The following is a 21,342-nucleotide window of genomic DNA, read 5'->3' as shown; positions in this document are numbered from 1 at the left end:
TATCGTATAATTTTAATTTTTAAAAATTATTAAGAAATATAAATGTGAAAAACTGATTTATTTTAATTCATTTTCAATGTACCCGAAGGTCGTGAGAGGCACGAGATCTGTGGATTTTTTTGAGTAACCTATCGTGTGTGGTATTAAATGAAAGGACTTTTTGAGCCGATTCTAAAAATATATTAGGAACAACATTACATTTCATTATTTTTATTTATTAGAAAAATAATAATTTTCAAAACATACCAAGTTTGGACTTCTCCAGATACGATACCGTTCAAATTTTTTTAGATAATATACCTCAAAATATAACTAATATCCTCATATCTAACCCCAAAGAAGCAATTTTGAAAGTATTTACATTTAGTTTTTTTTTTCATTCACCGATAATGCACGACTATACATAAGTAGGTACATGGATTGTTGATGCAATTTGGAGTAACATTTATTTACTTGTCAGATGTCTCCGAATGCTACGGACACCTTGCTGCCACAGCAGAAACCTCCTCAAGTGCAACAGGCGAGGAGTCCTCCACCAGCCGCGGATTTAGAAAAGGCTGCCTCTACAGAGTCTTGCAAGGACATTGGGGTCACAGAATGCACCTGCAGAGAGATGGAATTGGGAGCAGGTAAACATCCATCCATCACTTGTACTGTAAATCGTATTATTTTATTTATTTATATTTATTTAAGCCTTTTATTTCTTTAATAATACATTATAATATATACAATACAATTAAATTTAAATTATACATTTTACAATTATACAATTAATGTTGAGATAAAATTTGATTATTATTATTTTTTATTTTTTTATTTACTTCTTAACTTTTATTATTATTAAAGACCTCTGAGCTTACTGTGTGTGGGACTAGGTCGATCTGTGTAAAATCGTCCTATAATAAGTATTTAATGTTATGTATTTTATCTATTAGATACGAACGCAGGTAAATTGTTTGTAATGGGGTGATATAACTGATTATAAGATATCAACTGAATGTTAAATCATGGGGTAGGTATATGCCGTTACTTAGGTCCAACACAAAGTTTTTTTTACAGACGTTTTGTTTGTATGATGAATTAAAAAGCATTGAAATTTAAACTGAACTCATTAATTTAGCAATTTTAGATGATTTCTGCATTCACTTACTTAACTGTCATGCTCGTTTTGTGAATATTGAAGTAAATAACAATACAAGTAAGTACCTATAAAACTCAATAAATCGTTATAAAACCGTTTTTATTCCTACAATATAATTCTATATAGAGAGTGATTACCGTTTCGTTCGCTACGGCGCAAACGATTAGCATCTTGGCTAGGCCCTCAGGCATTTTACCTACCATCCGCCGTGGACAGACCTACTGGCTCTAGGGTTGCCGTTATAGGGGCGGTACCGAAGGCCCAACGTAAGCGTGTCTGAACCCCCGAATGAGCCCTGAGCGTGTCTGAATTATTATTCTCTGTATAACTTCTTGTGTTTCAGGAGACGCGGTGTTTACGTGTTTCGTGGTGGGGCCGCTGGTTGTGAGTGTGTGGCGTGGCACGTGGGGCCTGATGGAGCTGGCGCCGGACTACTTCCCCTACGCGCAGACCTACGTGCTCTCCATCATGGTGCACGTGTGCTTTGCGTTACTGAGGTTAGGAAACAGTGTTCTTGTAGTAGTTTCGCTGGTCGTGGGTGTGTGGCACGGGACGTGGGGCTTGATGGACCCAGCGCCAAACTGCTTCCCCTACGCGCTACGTTTTGACCTACGTAGTCGCCATCACGGTGCACGTGTGCTTCGCGTTACTCAGGTCAGGAGTCTGTTCAGCCGGGTATACATGATTGGCGCGACAGTATCTCGCGGCAAGCGGCGAGATAGACTACCCGTCCCTCTTTAATTAACATACTTAGAAAAAGACGGTAGTCTATCTCGCCGCGAGATACTCTCGCGCCAATCATGTGCTAGCCCGGCTGGTAGCGTTATCACCTATCTCTTTAAAGTTCTCGTTGTCAAATCACGACTTCACTGTTTCTACATCCGCTGCTGAGATTTTGCTTCAGACGCTGCGTCGGCCGAAAAAAATCAGACCTGCACGATGTGAATTTAAGGAAATTAACAAACATTCTATTCTGTCACTAGATCGTACCTGCTAGACCGATCAGTTGGAGCCTGGGGCGAAGAGAAACGCGCGGGGCGGTGGCTGAGAGAGCGCGCTCTATCTCGGCTGTACTCCTACGTCTTCATATTGGCCAACGTTATGCACTGGCGCGGCGGCTGGGGGCTGTTTGATGGCGCTGTGGCGCTCATGGTACCTTCAGAAGACGATAAAACCAGGTACTTAATTGACAGTCTAAGGGTCGGTTGCACCAAACCGTCTGTCACCGTTAAAACGTTCGCTAAATTTATTCGTATGGGAAATCATTCACAGCTGTTTGTTGTTAATCAGTCTGTTAAATGTGGTTGGTGTAACTGGGCCTTACATTAGTGCACTGCAATAGTACGTAATGTAGTCCGTAGTAAGTCACTGTTTTAACAATTTGTAGTTTATACATTACGGTACAAGTGCAAAAAGTAGGAAACGAGTGGCGATAAATTAAAAAATGACTGAAGGGAGTGTTTTTAATCGCCACTCGTTGCGAATTACCTTTCCGCACGTGTATTGTACAACGTTTTACAGTACATATGGCCCTTTAAATTTTCGACAAACGCACGTATACTAGGGCGGTAAATTAGCCCCATATGTACCTACTGTAAAATAATATAAGTACTAGTGCTCGACATGCTAATGCCCAAGAGGTGACACCTTGCTGTCACTCTATTGACAATTACTTAAGTTTCAATATGACATGTACTGGGACCGCGTCGAGCACCAGTACGTTTACCTTATGAGAATAAAATAAAATGTAAAATTGTAATGGAGAACTAACAAAAAGTTTTCAATGCACCTACAAATTGTTTCAGGCCCTTCGTGATCGCCGCTTTAACGCTGTTATTCTACATATGCGCGTTGGCATTGCGGGCCTCAAAGAATATACTGGCGTCCCCGTACTTTCTAGTCACGGACGGCAAGGAACCCACATACATCTTTACCACGCGTTTCAAGACCACAGTAAGTTGATAACGGTATGCGCCACTCTAGGCTGAAAAATTTGAAAACACACCTGCTATAGGTACCTAACTCCTCTGCGAAACGAGTTAGAGGCTAAAGCTAATAAATAATAAACATTTTTTCATGTCTCATGCTCTGAAAGTGGGTCATTGTTTATATGAGATGCGGGTTGAATAAATGCCCTTACCAGGATTTGAACTGCTTCGGAGGCAGGGTCACTACTAACTAGGCTAGGAAGCCGAGGGCCATCTATAGATATGTATATTGATTGAACGTTTTTTAAGTGCTGTCTTCATTTTGACACGGCAATGTACCTTTAATGATTACGACGCTGAATTCCATAGAGGAATAGTTGTAAAGAATCTATTCCAGGGGTTAAATTATTGTCCTAACGAATTCAGAGCCGAGCAATGTCAAGTATGACTGCTACACAGGTAATACAGTGCTTTCCTTGCAATATATCTACGTAATCCAACATTATCCACTTTACGTGCACTTAATCACGATAACTATATAATTGGCTGTATATTAGGCATGACAGTAAGGTCAAGGTCCTAATGATGTCCACTTGAAGCCAGCGGTTAGGAAGCAGTTAGTTGTCGTTCCCTAGTCCCGATTTGCTATTACCTCGATTAGTCTGAGGGTCACTAGCTTTACCTACCTCTCGCTCTCTATCAACGTTCCGCTAACGACTATATTGTTATGCCGCATATATTTATGTATAGAATTATATTCGATTACAGTGAAACCTGGTTAAGTGGGACCTGGATAAGTGAGAAACCTCTATAGCTGGAACTCATGGTGCGGTCCCGACACTTTAGCACTGAATTACCTCTGTTAGTGAGATAAAACGAACCTCTATAACTGGGATTAGTTGTTGTGATTTTATAGTTACATTTACCTCTATAATTGAGACAGAGAGTGTATTTTACCTCTTTTACTGAGACTATATTTATAAGATTACATTTTCCTAATTGTTTTTTTAGAATTTTATACGAATTACCTCTGTATCTGAGATAACGTCAATCTATGACCTCTCTAACTTGGACTTTATTGATCTATTTCCGTATACTTACTAACTCTTAGTCTATCCACAAATTCCGCATTTGCTTAATTGTGTTTAAACGACTTCAAGTTTCATTTAGTTACTTTATGTAGTTAAAACTATCGAAACGAAAGCTGAAATCTTGATAAGCAACACGAATAAACAAATTTTCATTTAATAAATTTCTAAGACCCAATGAATTCCGTATCAAATTTAATTGGAAAATCTATTCTTTGGAAAATCATTCAAAATAAATTCAAAGAAATATTTAAACAGACTTAAAAAATATTTAGGGACAAGGATTATTTTACCTAAACATTTAAAGATAATTACAAAATACCTTATTAACCACCTCTATAACTGAGATATATCCTCTATTCTCACCTCTATTAATGGGACCCTCTGTAAATGAGACAGAAATGTATTTGTACCTGGCTAACTGAGAGCCTGGGTAAGTGAAATACCTCTTTAAGTGAGACAAATCTGCTCGTCCCTTGAACTCTCACTTATCCAGGTTTCACTGTAATTCCTTTGCTGCGGTATGTATTAAATTCCTGGCGGGAAAACTTAAATATTATTTAACGCAAACCGCATGAATGTTACCGAATAGGAAACGCCAGAACTGCAAGCAGCTGGAAAGTATTGAACAAAAAGCTGGGAATAAAAAAGTACCTACCCATTGCATCGTCTGATTTGTAAGACGACTGCACAAAACGCGCCCTAATCCGTTCATGACGGTCATCTTATTAAGTAATTCATAAGACTGAGATAAAGGCCATCCAATTGAAACAAACTCGAAGAAAACAATTTAATTGCCGATATCCCGTCTTGTGCAGTTGCAACCAGCCGTCGAACCTTTATCTCCGAGGTGTACCGACAGCTCACTAGGATCGAGTCGTTATCGCGTCGAACCGCGCGGCGCGTCGCAGCAAACAAGTTAGTTGTAGTGCGTCACGGCGGGACGCGGTGATAATAGAATTACTAGTTGAAATACAGTCGCGTTCAGAACCTAGAGAGCCGCAGACATGCGGGGCAGCACCGCCGGCCTCGCGGACACTCTCGCCAGTGGGTCCCGCGCACATGCCGTCCTACTAGAGCTCGCCGATGCGCTCTTCGCGAGCATCGTCGTCGCTCCCGCCGTGGTCGCCTACTGGAAGGCGACATGGACGCTCATGGACTTGTACGTTTTACCGGAGAACAGTGTCGGCTCCGCGGCGGTGTGCACCGCCTTCGGATTTTGCTGTGACTTGTTGTTTTGCTTGACGCAGAACCAGTTGAGCAGGTACCTGTGCCCGGACCGGGGCAGGTTGACGTATTATGTGTTGTCGAGACTGTATACTTGCCTGGCCGGGGTGGCATGTGTCGGGGCGTGGCGGGGGGCGTGGAACCTGCTGAACGAGTGCACGGGAGACAGCGCGAAGACGCTGCTGTCGACGACGGCAGCGGCGACGCTGTCGCTGGCGGCGCTGCGCTCGCTGCGCAACATTTGCGCGGCGCCGTTCGCGGTGGCCGTGGACACGCCACAGGATTATTTTGATGTTCCCACCATGTTTAGAACGGTTGGTATCGCAAATACAATCTCATCTGATACTGTCCATAACTCTATCTATCTCTATTCAATTCATAAATGACTACATTGTAACATTAAGCAGATTGGTCTGTGATGATCGTTGGACAAAATACATATTCGTTATGATACGTAGAATTTCGTGTCTGCAATGCAGGCAGTATGATCTGTAACATCGATTTAATTGTAGTACTTACTCGTATTATGATCAGCGGTTTAACGTAGGTAACGTCAAAGTATTCATGATAGTGACCATCTAAAGCTAACTTTTCGATTTAGCAAACGACAAAGTCTGGGAGCGACAACATAAATGAGAATTTACATACAATATATATTGAATGAGGATTTGTGAAATTTCTAAGTAAATATTGCACTTTATAGTGGTGCTATGATGTCAGGTCATTGTGTTACACTGTTGACCTTACTCACACGTAACACATAAGTTTTCCCTCCTTACCTTCACAGTTGACCTGAAATTGCCAATTAGAAATCAAACATTTATTTTACATATATACTAGTAATTCGCCCCGAACTGAGAACTCGCGGTTTGGCAAAAATTGGGGGAATGGTAATTTTTTGGCTATGTTCTTAAATAACTTCTAAACTATTTATTTTAAAATTATGGCCTCCATGATTAAAATTGTGTGATCCTATACGGGTTCTGTTTTTTTCCTTTTGAGGCACGGAACCCTAAAACACACAATCGAATTGATAACCTCCTCCTTTTGAGATTTGGAAGTCGGTTAATAAATGAGGGCGCCACTTTCTACGTAACTGTCACATTTTTGGCGTAAAATGCTTACACATGGCAACAATTTTGTATAGACATTTTTGAATTCCGTTTTATTTAATTTCTACTATTTTATGTCGCACTATAGGCGGCATTGGATCAAAAATCGCGTGGATTTATTGCAAGGTCTGTGGAGCCCAATCTGATCAAATATTGGAGATATAGATTAAAATAAACTGTATCCGTGGTAAGGCGAAATATTTCCTGTCAAATGTCAAATACCTATATTATGTTTATTTTTATCTTGCTAATTATTTCAAAATGGTAAATTTAATAACGATATTATAAAAGTGTAAGCCGAGCACTTTCATTTGATACCAAACTCGACCATACTTTCTTGCAAATAAAATGTCCAGAATAGAGCCCCCTCACAAACAGCTTTTTGGCCTTCTAAGCTCTTCTAGCTCAATAACCTCTTGATCGAGCCTGCTCATAATTTAATTACTAAAATATAATGCCCTCGGCTACATGTTTACCCAATTTCATTAAAATTAGAACAAATTTACTTTAGTTATTGAGTATCAAACTATCTTCTGACAGTTCAGCTTAAAAACATCGAAATGCCGGGACGTGCCGCTAGCCAGCCGCGTGATCAAAGTTGAATGTAAGAACTTCGTTCGCTTCGCTCGCTCGTTCGATAAAAAAACATGTTTGATTGGATAGTAGACGATAGGCGGCATAACGTTAACAAGCATCAAATCCAAAATGTATAATTATTCTTGTTCTTGATTATTTGATTTACAAGGGGGCAGTTGTTGTTTCACTCCTCGTGCTAATATTAATACCCGAAAGCAAGCGAAATATTTCAAAATGGAACCACGAGCGTAGCGAGTGGTTTGAATAGTGGAATCTTGAGCGTTACGTGGGTTTCAAGGCACGAAGGTTCAACAAACTTTGGTTTCGGCGATGTCTGAGGTTAATAACTGTTTAAGTTTAGGTTTTACCTAGGTTGAAACGTCAGATGGCAGTCGCTTTCGTAAAAACTAATGCCTACGCCGATTTGTTATGGATCAGTTGCCAAGCGAACCCCAGGCTCCCATTAGTCGTGGCAATAAGCCAGGATAAATCCTAGGAAGAAGTTAGAAGAAGTGTCCGGCAAATAAATTACACATATTATCTTTATACCCACTTTCAATTCAATTTCAATTCCATTTATTTAAGGACCAACTGAGATCAATTTTGTTAGTAACAATATGACTTATAAAATATGGTTGATAATATAGTCTATACACTATACAATGTCATTCTATGTTATAAATGTTATACTCGTAATCAAGGATAATAAATATATTCGAAATTAAACTTTCGTGAGACATATTTTAAACTGTTTAGACGACAACGGTTTCACTTGAATTAGTCGTTATTGGCGCTATTGGGGCCCGAAACGAAAATTAAAGTCAGTGTCATCTAAACAGTTTAATAAATATATTAATACTTTATAAATTAATTCCATTCATAGTGTTGGTATGCACATTTGCAGCTGTGAGTCAGAAGTCAATTTGTCTATAGGCTCATAAATAGGATAACTACTTAGAAGTCATTTTATAAAAGTTAATATCTGGGAGACCGAACTTTGCTCGGAAAACATATAAAAACTCAAAAATGCGCATTTTCCCAGAGATAAGACCTAGCTAGATCGATTTATCGCCCCCGGAAACCCCCATATAGCAAATTTCATCGAAATCGTTAGAGCCGTTTCCGAGATCCCCGAAATATACAAATAAACAAGAATTGCTCGTTTAAAGGTTAGATCTAGATAGATAAACTATATAGTGCAACTGTTGTATTTTTAAAAGGCCCATTTTCTAGGCAATATTTTATTTTATTTTTTATTTTATTTTATTTTGTAAGGAGTACAACAGCTGCAAAAACATTATATAGTTTAGGTAACAATACAAAGCCAATTACAGGCACTCACAGATAGAAATGAAGTACACAATATATCAAACTTTGCGCGCAATTTCACACATGCTATCACGTTTTATACATTTAGAAAATATCAAAAAAAAGATACTTAATTTTATAAAACTCATAACTTATCTAGGATGGACTGCTAACAATACAAACATTAAACATAGAGGATACGTAAATACTTAAGCACCCAGACAAATCACAAACCTGTTACTTGAATGTGAAAACAAAACAATCGCGATCAAAGTGGGTTAAAAAATAGATTCGCTCATTTTCGCTTCACTGAAGGAATGGAATTATTAAATACATCAATGTCCAAATCTCTGGATAGAATATTTAAATTACGACTAGCACTACACAAAAAACTATTTTGTCTGTAATTGGATGAAGTACGTTTGAGCGAGATGGGGGGAGCGTAACGTTTAGATCGGTATATATTCTACAAATGTTAGTTTTGGTTTTCAAAATTAATATATGTAGGTACTTACGTATTAGCGTATTTTAAATTAATACTTACCGTAAAATGGGGTGAGTAGGGTCAAAACTGAAATTCAAACCTCGATAACATTTTATTTTTACATATGAAAACTGAATGGTGTATATAATAAGTGTTCCGGACGTTTGTATTTTAGTTTTTATTTTATTTTGGGTAGTTTCATTTCATAACGTTGACGATAAAGAGGAAAACCCACCTCACCCCGTAGTGCCCCGTATTTGGGGTGAGATGGGTTTTCATACAAAGGTGATTTTGGAAGATTGTTGGATCGATTTTTTTTTATTATGCGTATTACTATAGCTCCATTTTAAATTGGAATACATTATTTTTGTAGCAGTAGCCTTAAAATCCCTTCTCACCCCCCCTCTCAAACCTTCTCTCCCCATTCATAACGCACCTCTCCCCGTGAAACCTACTCACCCCGTTTTACGGTACCTACAGAAAACGTAAAAATCAGTATGTTATGGATATGATTTATATTTTGACATTGAACTCTTTCCAGTACACTGCATTATTATTATTCTACTTGTTTGCTTCTGTTATCAGTATCTTTATACTGAACTGAACTTAATATTATAATAGTTTAAGAATAATAATTAGTTATAATAGATTTAGATTTAGATTTAGATATTTATTCTCATAATATTAAATTACATTATAAATTATGCTAGACTAATCTACACGAATTTATATTATGATCGTCATTCATATTTACATAATATTATTTAATACATACAAATTAAAAAATGTCTTGCAATAATTAATCTTATGTCAACAATTTATCCATTCATGTCAAAACAAAATACGGTAATAACTTAGTACGAGTATCTCTTAATGATCGTCATGTTCTAAATAAAATACTAGGTACATATTACAATATACATAAATCAATAACTGAGAACATGTCAAATTTATACGATTCAATTTTCAATTTAAAATGTCAGGGTCATATACTCATTTACAGAATAAAGTGGATTATCCAATAAAAGGACTCTCAGTTGACGTTCAAATGTTTCGTCAGATGTTTCCGTACTAACTAATAAATACTCTAACTAATAAATTCTGCATGCAAGCTTTTTTGAACGAAATCACTTTTATTTAATAATCAAAAAGAAGCCATAACATGTCATCTATTGGAACTCTAAAAATCGGGCAAGTGCGAGTCGGACTCGCGCACGAAGGGTTCCGTACCATATAAAAAAAAAAACAAAAAAAAAAGCAAAAAAAAAACGGTCACCCATCCAAGTACTGACCACTCCCGACGTTGCTTAACTTTGGTCAAAAATCACGTTTGTTGTATGGGAGCCCCATTTAAATCTTTATTTTATTCTGTTTTTAGTATTTGTTGTTATAGCGGCAACAGAAATACATCATCTGTGAAAATTTCAACTGTCTAGCTATCACGGTTCGTGAGATACAGCCTGGTGACAGACCGACGGACGGACGGACGGACAGCGAAGTCTTAGTAATAGGGTCCCGTTTTACCCTTTGGGTACGGAACCCTAAAAATGAATCCCACTCTAGTTCGGATAGGCCTTCCTGAAACCGCTTGCTCATCATGGTGGCGCCTACGCGCTACGCGGTTACGCCGTAGTTCGTAGCGCTACGCGCACGCGGCCTTCGAAGGGTGTCCGTTCACCTCGCTATATTGGCTTAGTGTAACGCCAAGACGTACACTTAAATTATATTATGTAAATATAACTATTCTGTGTGCATACTGATTTAATAAGATTGAACAGTGTTCACTCTAGTCAATATTTAAGTGCATATTTGCATAGGTGTTGTGGTGTTGATAATACCCGGTTCCTTCTGGTGACAGAACTCCCGGGAGCGCTCGGGCACTGGGTACGTGGGGTCGCTACTCCCTAACAGCTCGCCACAAGTTGCCCTGTGTTGACTGATGGCACTGGTCAAACCAGTGGGCGATGGGTCGTCACATCCCTCCCCACTCCCAATGTCTAAACAATAATAGAGTTAGACCAAGAAAAGTCTGCAACGATTTTGATAGCATACGCAGTATAAGTGTTATTTTAAACGTCACAATTCTATGATATTATGACGTATAAAGAACACTTACACTGCTTATGCTGTCAAATTCGCTGCAGACTTTTCTTGGTCTAACTCTATTGTCTTTGTCCTTCGCGAATTGTACTTGAATTTTTTTACTAATAGGTACTAACCTAAACACGAAAGAGAATGAACACATGTTTTGTTTTGCAGAGCACACGAGAGACGGCGCTATACGTGCTGGACTGCGTGTTCTCCGTCGCTGTGGTGGGCTCGCTGGTGGTGTTCGTGTGGCGCGGCTCCTGGGCGCTGCTGGACATGTTCCTGTTCCCCGACGACCAGCTCCGCTCCTGCTGGACCTCGCTGGTGAGCTGTCCACTGAGCACACCTCAATTATTTAAATCCATTAACTCAAATACTCGAACTGCTAGTTAAACAGATTTTAGTTTTTAGTACCCCTTGTGTAAATTTCATTCGATAGCGTGACGTGACGTACGCGTTTGCGTTAAGTGTCATTTTGAGATGATTAGATTATAAATTAAATAAGAATGTCCTTTAAAATTCAAAAACACTATGAATGTCCTTTACGACCAAATGTCATTTTTGATAATTTAGTGAATCTTGTTTAGTAGGGGGTAAACGAATTAATTAAAACCGATTTGGTCATTAAGTATCAATTACTTCTTCGTCCAGATACGTTTCAAACTTTCTAAAGTGCTTGAAACGAAGTTTTTTTCTTTATTTCAACGAGTTATTGTAGCCGAGCTCGTGCAATGACAGAAATAATTAAATTACACACATACAACCACTTGCACTGCTCAGGGATGAATAATAATAGGCATAACATAACCCTGCGCCCGGTCAAGCTGCATGTCCGATGAGAATCGGGATAGCGAGGTGATGGGCAGGCGCTGATACACCTGTCTTGTTCTCCTAATCAACAAAAAATGCGAATCGGAAAGGTACAGAGTGTATTATGCACAGGCTAGTAGGTACGTTGTCGCAGGATTATAAGAGATTCCACTGCGAGTAAAATAACGATAGTTGCCGTTAAAACCTGAGCTGAGGTTTCTATGAAGGGCAAACATTACATGTTAGTAATAAAGGACCCTTAAAACTATTTAATAATTTGGCACCTTTACGCCCATGAATAAAGATAACTGCGGAAAAAACTCTTAGCGTAAATACTTTCAAATTTAAGGACAAACATTACATTATAGTAATAAAGGTCCCAGGAAACTATTTATTTGATATTATACACCGCTATGTCCATGTTATTTGTTTTGAATTTAGAGTTTAGAAACTAATTTGTGGTAGTAAAAGACACAAATATTAGAAAAGTCCTGTACAACCTAGTTCGCTTCATATACTTATGGTAAAATCATTTTTAGGGCGGGTTGTAAAGGGCAAGTAAAATAATATCAATACTAAAATATGTCCTTTATGACCATCTTGACCATACCATATGAAAAATCATCAAGACAAATGAAGGGCTTAAAGGACGACAAAAGGCATGTGAGTCATTTACAACAATATTTATATTTAGCGGTAACCTTTACGATAACATCTTTGAACATGTAATTTATAACTGGTCATTTACGCCCCCTGAAATTGGGTCGTAAAGGCAACTTTTTAAGAGATATCGAAATTTTAACTATACAGAACGAAAGCGCTTGGAATTCTGAACATAACTGTATATATAACTCATTTTCGCCAATGTCCTTTACGCCAATTGAACCCAAAGGTATATCTTTAAAAACATGCAGTTCATTTATATTGCAAAATAAGGTGTGCACAACATTTTACATATATTAATCCTTTCCGCATGTGGGTCATATCTACTACGGCGTGCCATTGAGTCAGTGACCACTTACAAGGGGCACAATTGGCTCTTCCTTTCGGCCGTCTTGGTCCCCCAACAGAAACAAATATCTAGTACGACCTGTTGTTTAAAATCATAATAACATATAACCGTTCGTGAATTGTAAAAATAAATAATTAGGTGGAGTATTAAAACACTTGTAATCGATATATAGTACATTGTAGGAGAGGACGGAAAACCGCTAAAAGATGGACGAGTGCGTTTGAGGGCCGACACGTTAGTGGAGGTCATCAAATAATACGAGTCCATCTTTAGCGTTTCCGGCCGAGGCATAATATAGTGCTTTTCACGACTACTGCGAGGAAATAAGAAAACATTTGCAGAACTATAAGTACTAGCCCGCGATTTCTCTGGTAGCAAATTACTAGCCACACTGCCAGTGCTATCTCTTGAATTTCAGTAGGCGTCAGCGAAAGAATATCATTTTCTTCACTAGAAGAACTCATTTTTATAGCGAGCGTAGATACGTGTTTCTTGTATTTTTAGTCAAACACCATTTACACTATCTAATTCAGTAAGTATTTTTAGATCCCGCCTTTATTATCACTTTTAAAAGGCGTTTTTCTGTTATTTGCTTCAAACCGACTCTTAAACTTATTATAAAAGCGTTATTGCTAAAAAAAAAACACAAACAGCTACAAAAGTAAGAAACGCCTTAAGCGTGAACTGAATGGATAATTGTTAAAAAAAATTAACTGAATGGTTTTGACATTTCTTTTTTTTTAAACAAGAAATTGGTCCTATAAATAACCTAATTTTATTTTTGAAGGAAAAAGTTGCGCCAATAAAGACCTTTTATTGATTTTTATGTTTTAAATGATACTCATTGCTGTAGCGAACCGTCACCAATGACAGATGATGATAACAATGAAACATTGTTGTAGTGGTTGCTACAGCTATTGCCTACTTTCCAGCTTGGTTTTAGACCATCTATTGCCACATTTCCGAACAGTGGCGTGAAAAATATGTAAATGAGCAGGACATAACTTACATGTAGTTCTGTATCCACAAACGCAAAAAAGTTTACATACTTACCTATACTAAATCTTAATACCTATAAACGAAGCGTAGGTACCTGACCATATTTTAGCACTCACACTATGGAAGACTAAAATGACTGTGTGATGATTCAGTTAAAAGTAACTCTACAAATATAAATGTATTCATGTTGAAATTATCTTGTGTTTTTTTTTTCAATGATATCAAAAATAATAGTTAGAAGTATTAAGTATACATTGCAGATGCAAACAAAATTAACAAACGCAATTAGGTTATTAGGTACCATCAATTTCTTTTCTTCAAAACCTCACAACAGCTTCTGTCAGGTATCATTTCTAAAAATAGCTTTCCATTGATCAATTATCCAATTCGCCAGCAAGAGTATAATGGGGTAAACGGTCCTCATGTTTACTAATAAACGAGTCAGCCCGTCTGCCCACGTGGCAATCTGCTCAATGTCACCGTGGTAATGAACGTGAAACCGAGAAGCATCCTGGTTAACTGGCTTCTTAGAGGTCTCGGTAGGTTAGTAGGTATATTTTTAGTTTATTTCCTATCTTGCGGGTATTGTCCCATCTCACTGTGTTTAGTGAAGGCGCAGAATTGATTTTTCAATTCACCCTCTAGTTAAGCATGGAGTTCTAATTTAATACTAATTTTGGCTAGAATAACCAAACAAGTAACACCTTTTCGCATTGCACTAACACACTAAAACACTTATTGTACCTACCTAAAAAACGCGCGAGACGCGTAAAAACAAGATAATAAAACAGGCAACTTTACCAAAGGTGAATTTATATATGGTTCAACCAATTATGAGATTATGGTGATTAATTATTAATATGAAATGTTTACATTTGATATAAACATAAATCATAATAACAAATTGTATTCATGTAGGTAACACCTACCAATGGTTCATTTGTTATTAATTTAAACATCTTGTAAGTACATTGTATTTTTGCGCAACCATTAACTTAGTAGGTAGTATATCAGGCACATCATTTCATTATATAAGTGACATTTTTCAACCATAAACGTCACTTTTGACACTGACAGATCAGTATCATATCGGAAACATCGAAAAACGAATAATTCAAATACGCCTGTGTATATCGTTGCGCGTCGCGTCTGTGAGGCTGTATCTAAACAAACGCTTTGCTGTGACAACAGAAGAGGAAGCAACTATAGTCTCCAAGGTTGGACTTATCGCTTATAGTTATAAATGTTATAATTAGATGCATTGTTTTGATTATGCACTAGACGCACTGCGATAGGGTTGTCAATTCATTTTGAGACATTGTTATGAGAGTGAAATTAATAAGCAGGTGGGACAATCACGCCTATGAGGCATGGAACTAGTGCGCTGTTAAATTGTCACGATTTTAGCACTTATGAATCTTATTATTCATTGAAATTGACTATAATTCACGTATAAATAAACTTCATAATCATAATAGTCTGTTCAAGAAATTGAAAACGGTGAAAAATAGAGATAATACTCCAAAAAATACGTGTGATACCTCATTAGATTCGTCATGACGCCTAGAAAAATGTATTCGTTAGTTAAATATACTTTTTGAAATATTGGGGAAATACACATATCTACTTTTTCCCCCCTTTATTTGCTTATAACTTTTGATATTTTTTGTGTGCTCGAATACATTTTTCTAGGCATCATGACGAATCTAATGAGGTATCACACGTATTTTTAGGAGTATTATCTCCATTTTTCACCGTTTTCAGTTTCTCGAACAGACTATTTATAAGCGGTAATCTTTCTCCGGCTCTACAAGTGAAAAGCGGCACTCGGAAGTAATTTTCAAGTTTATTGTTACACGTTTATTTAAGTTCCGTTTCATTAATAAGCAGTGTTGAGTGTATTCTTTTTAGAATACAAATAAACGGTTGAAAGACAACTACAGTAAACACATTTCCTAGTCAGATAAGAAGAGTTACATCCGCTTGAAAAATATTCTAGTTAAATGTCTGTTTCAATTTCACCTTACAGTCAACATTTAAGTATATAGGGGAGTAATATAATGCTAATATGCAGCATTAAGTAATATTTAGGCATATCTATCTACTCGCGTATAATTTTATCGATTAATTAACATAGCCCTAAGGAATTCGAATGTATCATTAGACGCATTTATCAATACACAAAGTATGTCAGAGAATATTCCTCGCAGTTCATTTGCCTTGATAACATTATTTGGTTGGATGCCCTGGGTCTCTGGAACTCTAGGAAGTTTGTTTTTACTACAATATTCGATTCGTGGAAGATTTATATCACAACGGATAAGTTACCTATACTATATCATAAAAGTTGACTTGTGTTAATAGATTCGTTGTTTTTTATAGGAACTAATTAAGTTTCAAGGTGGCAGAATTAATTATCATTTTCAAATCGGTCCTTATTCAAATTTACTCCTCACTTTTATTACATGTGACGTAAATATGTAGGTATAAGTATTTATGTAATTCGAACGTGTTGCTTAAAATTGTTAAGCTCAGATCAACAGCGTTAAAAGTAATATGGAGTAGTAAATTAAATATGTACCTATTTGCATCATTGTCTAATAAGGATTAATTAATAATAAAATGTGGGGCAGGGCAGCTTGTGGCGAGCTGTTGGGGAGTAACGACCCCACGGACCCGAGTGCTCCCGAGAGTCGGTCAGGGTCTCCGTCTCCGGCGTGTCTTCGTCGGTTGGAGTGGACCCCAAGGGGACCTGCAGGACTCTCAGCTCTGGCTTGCCTTAATTGGCCGTCCAGAGAGGAGTCGTTAGTGCTATATGCTCCAGGGGTGGAAGTGAAAGATGCATAAGACGCGAGTTGGCACAGTGGCTGGTAACAGCCACTGGGTAGAAAGCGGCGCACACCTCTCGACACCCCTGAGCCGCTCACACCGATGTTGCTCCTGGTCGTCTTCGCGACGGAAGTTTCAGGGGCCCATCTAGTCAGCGGCAAGTCACCACCTGCCTCGATAACATGTTTTAGCATTGTTATGGCAGGTGTCCGGACTTCTCTACAATAGCCCAGTCTCATTGTCCATCCAAACTTCAATCCATAGACCGGTATACTGTTCAATTTTTCTACAATAGTCCCAATGCCTGCTGTGACCGGTTCATGGGTGTTTATTGTTGCGCCTGTGAACGGGTTCCAGCAGGCGTTCTACATGACATTAAAGCTCTCCAAGGGGCCTCTACGTGTTGGATCTATATCCCCACGCAAGCCTATCAAAAGACCGGGATTTGTAGGCCCGTGAATTCCAAAATGTTTATATTACAGTTTATATTACATGTACTATATTTTAATAAAACACGAAATTGCCATAATAAAATTGACATCATACATGTAGAAAAAACATACGTGAATCGGGTAACAGTGTAAACTTATCAAACACGACGGCCATTTCTACGTATGCCTAGTTAAATGTTTCTATTTTATATTCTAGGTTTAATAACTATAATACCACTTGTCTTTTGTTTTTATTTAAATCATTTCATACGCGCTAAATTTGATGAAATTACAATTTCTAGCTCTTAATCATTTTGTAAATATATTTCACAACAGTGTTTTCGTTTAAAACCGTAACAATAAAACATTAAAGTTTATTATGACTATAAACGGCGAGTTTCCGTTCTTTAGCAAACAACTTACTTATATATTTAATAGAATCAGCTGTTTACCGTCTAAGCTTGGTTGTAAAGAGCATACGAACTACGTTGACGGAAAATTATGCTAATTACGTGACGTGTTTGTTTACAGATAAGGACATTTATTACTCGACTCCCTTAAATAGATCCACTTAGTTTCAAGTTTTGTTCAAACAGCTTTTAGTTTAATGACCTGTCAAAAATGATATCAACATAGGTAGGTAGGTACATATATTTTGATTTAATTTTTTCCCTCCTCTTTATTTTGAGTTATACTCGTATGTACTGAGTTATTTCAAAAACACTGAACATCAATCACACCAAACAGTATGTGTGTTGTGATCTTTAGGTATAATTATAGACAAAATTGGAGCAAAAACTTAAATAAATTTATTATGATTAATAATAATAAAAACATTAAAACTAACTATGAATTAAAGATTGAAAACCAAAACTAAAATTAAAATAAACCTATTTAAAAATTAAACTAATACTTATAATATTATATAAAAACTAAAATATACTAATAAAATAGATCAACTAATTGAACCAGATATCTATTGATCATAAGTGAGTATCACAACACACATACTCGTATATTTACGACATAGCAACCAGAGCAAACAGCAACGGATGGTCAAATAAATATGAGTTTTATATATTAATATTATAGTTAGTCAATACTAACGTCTTTTTTGTGTATATTTTTCTAATTTTGGAAGTAACCGATTTACGGAAAACCCTCAATGCACCTTATTCATATTAACAGGAAACATTAGTGTTATGTAGTGGTACCAAATTTTTCCATACAAACGTTCTCGACATTTTCCTGTCTGGATTTTGGCCCTAGATGAATATTTATTTTTATATAATGGATTTTATAAGAACTAATAGGCTACTTCAAACAGCGCTAAAACAACCAAAAAATGCGCCGTAAACGCACGCCTAGCAAAACAAATATGGTTTAAATAAACGCAAACAAAAATCAAAACGGTCAGACACAGACACCTCATTTCTTACTCATTCCGTTCCCACGTTACGATTCGTTTTGGAGGAAGAAAATGTCGAAATTGAAACCCCAATTTCTGTGATTTTTACGCAGAATTTTTCGCCTAAGCTGCATTTGTCCTTAATCGCATCATTTTTAGAAGCCGCCCCCGTCAGCGCGACGGAGATATTATTTACCTAAAATTCTCAAATCTGAGAAGGGAAGTCTGTAAGGAAATACCTACCAGCTGAGCAGCTGGTAGGTATTTCCTCTTAATAAAGACGAAACAAGAATTATTAAATTGTGTCACACAAACCTCAAACCCTTGGCATTTGTTATCCTAAGTAAATATGGAATGTCATGCGGTAAATAAACAAGTTGGGTACAGCCATGGTATAAAACGTAGTGATTTAATTCTCTTTGGTTAGGTACCTAGTCAAAAATATGCTTAAATGTTAAACAATTCTGAGTAGACACTCGTAAAATTACTCTTTATTATAGAAGCCTTTTTATTAAAGAAGTGCAAATAAGGATTAGGCAATCTTATTTACGTACCTACTTATCATTAAGCCCACAAGTCTCACGACTTATCAGGCTCCATACTTACTTAATATAAGTCATCATTTAATTTATTATTAGGTATGTTTACCAAAAAGGATAAATTCAATATCACATAATAAGATGTCATTTACCCCATTTATTCGTAAAACTTTAGAGTTAGAGACCAAGATAAGTCTGCAACGATACTTCTATGAAATTATGACGTATTTAAATAACTCTTGCACTGCGTGTGCTATCAAAATCTTCTAATGACGTACTTACCTAACTAAGCAAGATCCTCATGAAGGGTCGTGATCGGGTCGTGATGAATAAAGATTATAAAATGGCAACCTGTTTAGTGAAATCGGTTCCTTTTTTGTTAAAAATTATATATTATTATCCTCCAACAGTTGGTGGGCTATGCGCTAGTGGTGGCGACGTTCGCCCTGCAGGCGCCGGTGCGCTGGGCGGCGGCGCGGCTCCGCGGCGCGGCGCGGCTGCTGCTGGCCGACGTGTACCATCTAGTGTCCTTCCTCGCCACGGTCAACGTGTGGCGTGGCGTGTGGGGCTTGTTAGATATATATCTATTCCCTGGTAAGACTGAACTTATAGAAACAGCATTTCATGCGAAGTTAATATGACTTTTAAGTCGATAAACGTACTACGCGTTCCCTTGTAGAAGTGCACTTTCTCCTAACATCCGTGTACCTGTAGATTATTCTTAACACTCAGCGTGTTTAGATTTTTGCTGCTTACAGGTTAGGACAAAAAGGAAAACCTTCAAATAAAATTAACATTGTCTTTTTTTCTATAGATTCACCAAAACTCAGTAATTGGTGCACACACATCGTGAGCCTCACACTCCTCATACTTCTGAACTGCTCCAACTCCATTATAGTGCGGGGCGTGTACATCGACGGCGAGGAGCCTGCCGGCGAATGCGTGGTCTTCCCGTGCCACTATCTAAGGCTCTTCTTCCACAAAGAGAGAACCAAAAAGAGACACAGACAAGCACTCGCCGCGGCTGCTCTTGCGGCCAACAGGAAGATAGAAGAAGCCAGCGTACCCTTACAAATGCCGGAGGAAAAAGTATAGAAAAGACAGCCAAATCTTAGGTAGACGTCTTTTAGAGATTTCGTAATCGACGAAAGGTCGGTCTTATTAATATTAAGTAATTGTTGTTTAGTTGTTACGAATTTGTACCCAGTGAAACAATAGAATACCTATAGGTACTTATAGGTAATTTTATATTTTACATTTCAATTTTGTCTGCTATCAAAATATTTTCATAAATATTGTAATTAGTTTTGGTTATCTGTGTGTCGTAGAAGAAGATACTCAATAAATACTTCGGGGTTTTAATAGCAATTGAGTCAGTCGCTTCAGAACCGAATTAAAGAAATATTTTTTTATTGAATGTATTGAACCTAGGCTATAAAGTGTTACCAGATCAAACTAGATCGGTTGAAGTATTCTTTTTAATTTACCAGTTATTGTTTTTATTGACTAAATTGGTTTTATGTATTCAGGTTTTGAACAAAACATTTGTGAGATATTATGCTATAAGTAGGTATTTGTAAATATTATCTATGAAATGTAGATGTAGGGTACAAAGTGTTATTGTTTCTCAAAAGAGCTCGGTACTATTTGAATATATGTAGAGTAGATAAGAAATTCTAATTCTGTAAATATTCAAACTGTAGCAAAACAGTATTTTTAAGAGTATTATTGTATTTTCAATGACACTTTTTGTGACTTTACTGGGTAGGCGACAATAACCTGAAAGACTTCGAACATGTGTGTATTCCTGACGGTATTACGATAAAAAAATATTCTTTTAAGAGAACAATTTGTTATTATACTTTCTGGGACAAAATAATTAAATGTATTTCAATAGTTTTTTCTAAACAATACCTCGGGTTTAAATTATGCAGCTTGGGTCTAAATCGGTCTGAATAGAAATAATTTCACTTGCTTATTTCGGAAAATAATAAATGTATCGTAAACTAATTAAGCGTTTTTCATCTAGATAGGTACCTAACATGAAAATTTTCAAGGATAGGAACCAACATTTTATGGTTATGGTCAGTTAGCCGAGTTATTTAGGCCTACTCTGTATAGTGACATTTGTTTAAAAAAAATCTGTATTTAATTTGTGTCAAATCATACCAGATTTCCTAAATTCTCAAAATATTTTACCTACACGCACGTGACTAATCTACCGTTTATTCTGTTTTCTTAAAAAAGTTCGAATACTATTTTGTGTCATGTTTATAAAAATAACATAACGTCCTTAAGACAAACACCAAAAATCGAAGTTTCGTCTATATCCCACAGTACCTACATCAGTATGCTAGTTATT

At 37.0% G+C, this 21,342-nt stretch overlaps 2 protein-coding genes across 2 annotated transcripts; both read left to right on the top strand.

Annotated features, from left to right (window-relative positions):
• The first annotated feature begins 460 nt into the window (after positions 1 to 460).
• On the top strand, positions 461 to 5,080 carry LOC134806690 (uncharacterized). Its single transcript, XM_063780040.1, has 5 exons — positions 461 to 629; positions 1,485 to 1,638; positions 2,125 to 2,319; positions 2,947 to 3,094; positions 4,976 to 5,080. Exons 1-5 carry the CDS (start codon positions 461 to 463, stop codon positions 5,078 to 5,080), a joined length of 771 nt encoding a protein of 256 aa, XP_063636110.1.
• Positions 4,954 to 21,129, top strand: LOC134791862 (uncharacterized). The gene is made up of 4 exons (XM_063762992.1): positions 4,954 to 5,698; positions 11,124 to 11,276; positions 19,391 to 19,574; positions 19,795 to 21,129. The coding sequence occupies exons 1-4, from the start codon at positions 5,165 to 5,167 to the stop codon at positions 20,073 to 20,075; spliced, it is 1,152 nt and encodes a 383-aa protein (XP_063619062.1). The 5' UTR covers positions 4,954 to 5,164; the 3' UTR covers positions 20,076 to 21,129.
• Positions 21,130 to 21,342: the final 213 nt, after the last annotated feature.

The sequence above is a fragment of the Cydia splendana genome, chromosome 1 (assembly GCF_910591565.1).
Source record: "Cydia splendana chromosome 1, ilCydSple1.2, whole genome shotgun sequence".
Classification (NCBI taxonomy): domain Eukaryota; kingdom Metazoa; phylum Arthropoda; class Insecta; order Lepidoptera; family Tortricidae; genus Cydia; species Cydia splendana.
This window is presented reverse-complemented; position numbering and strand designations above follow the sequence as displayed.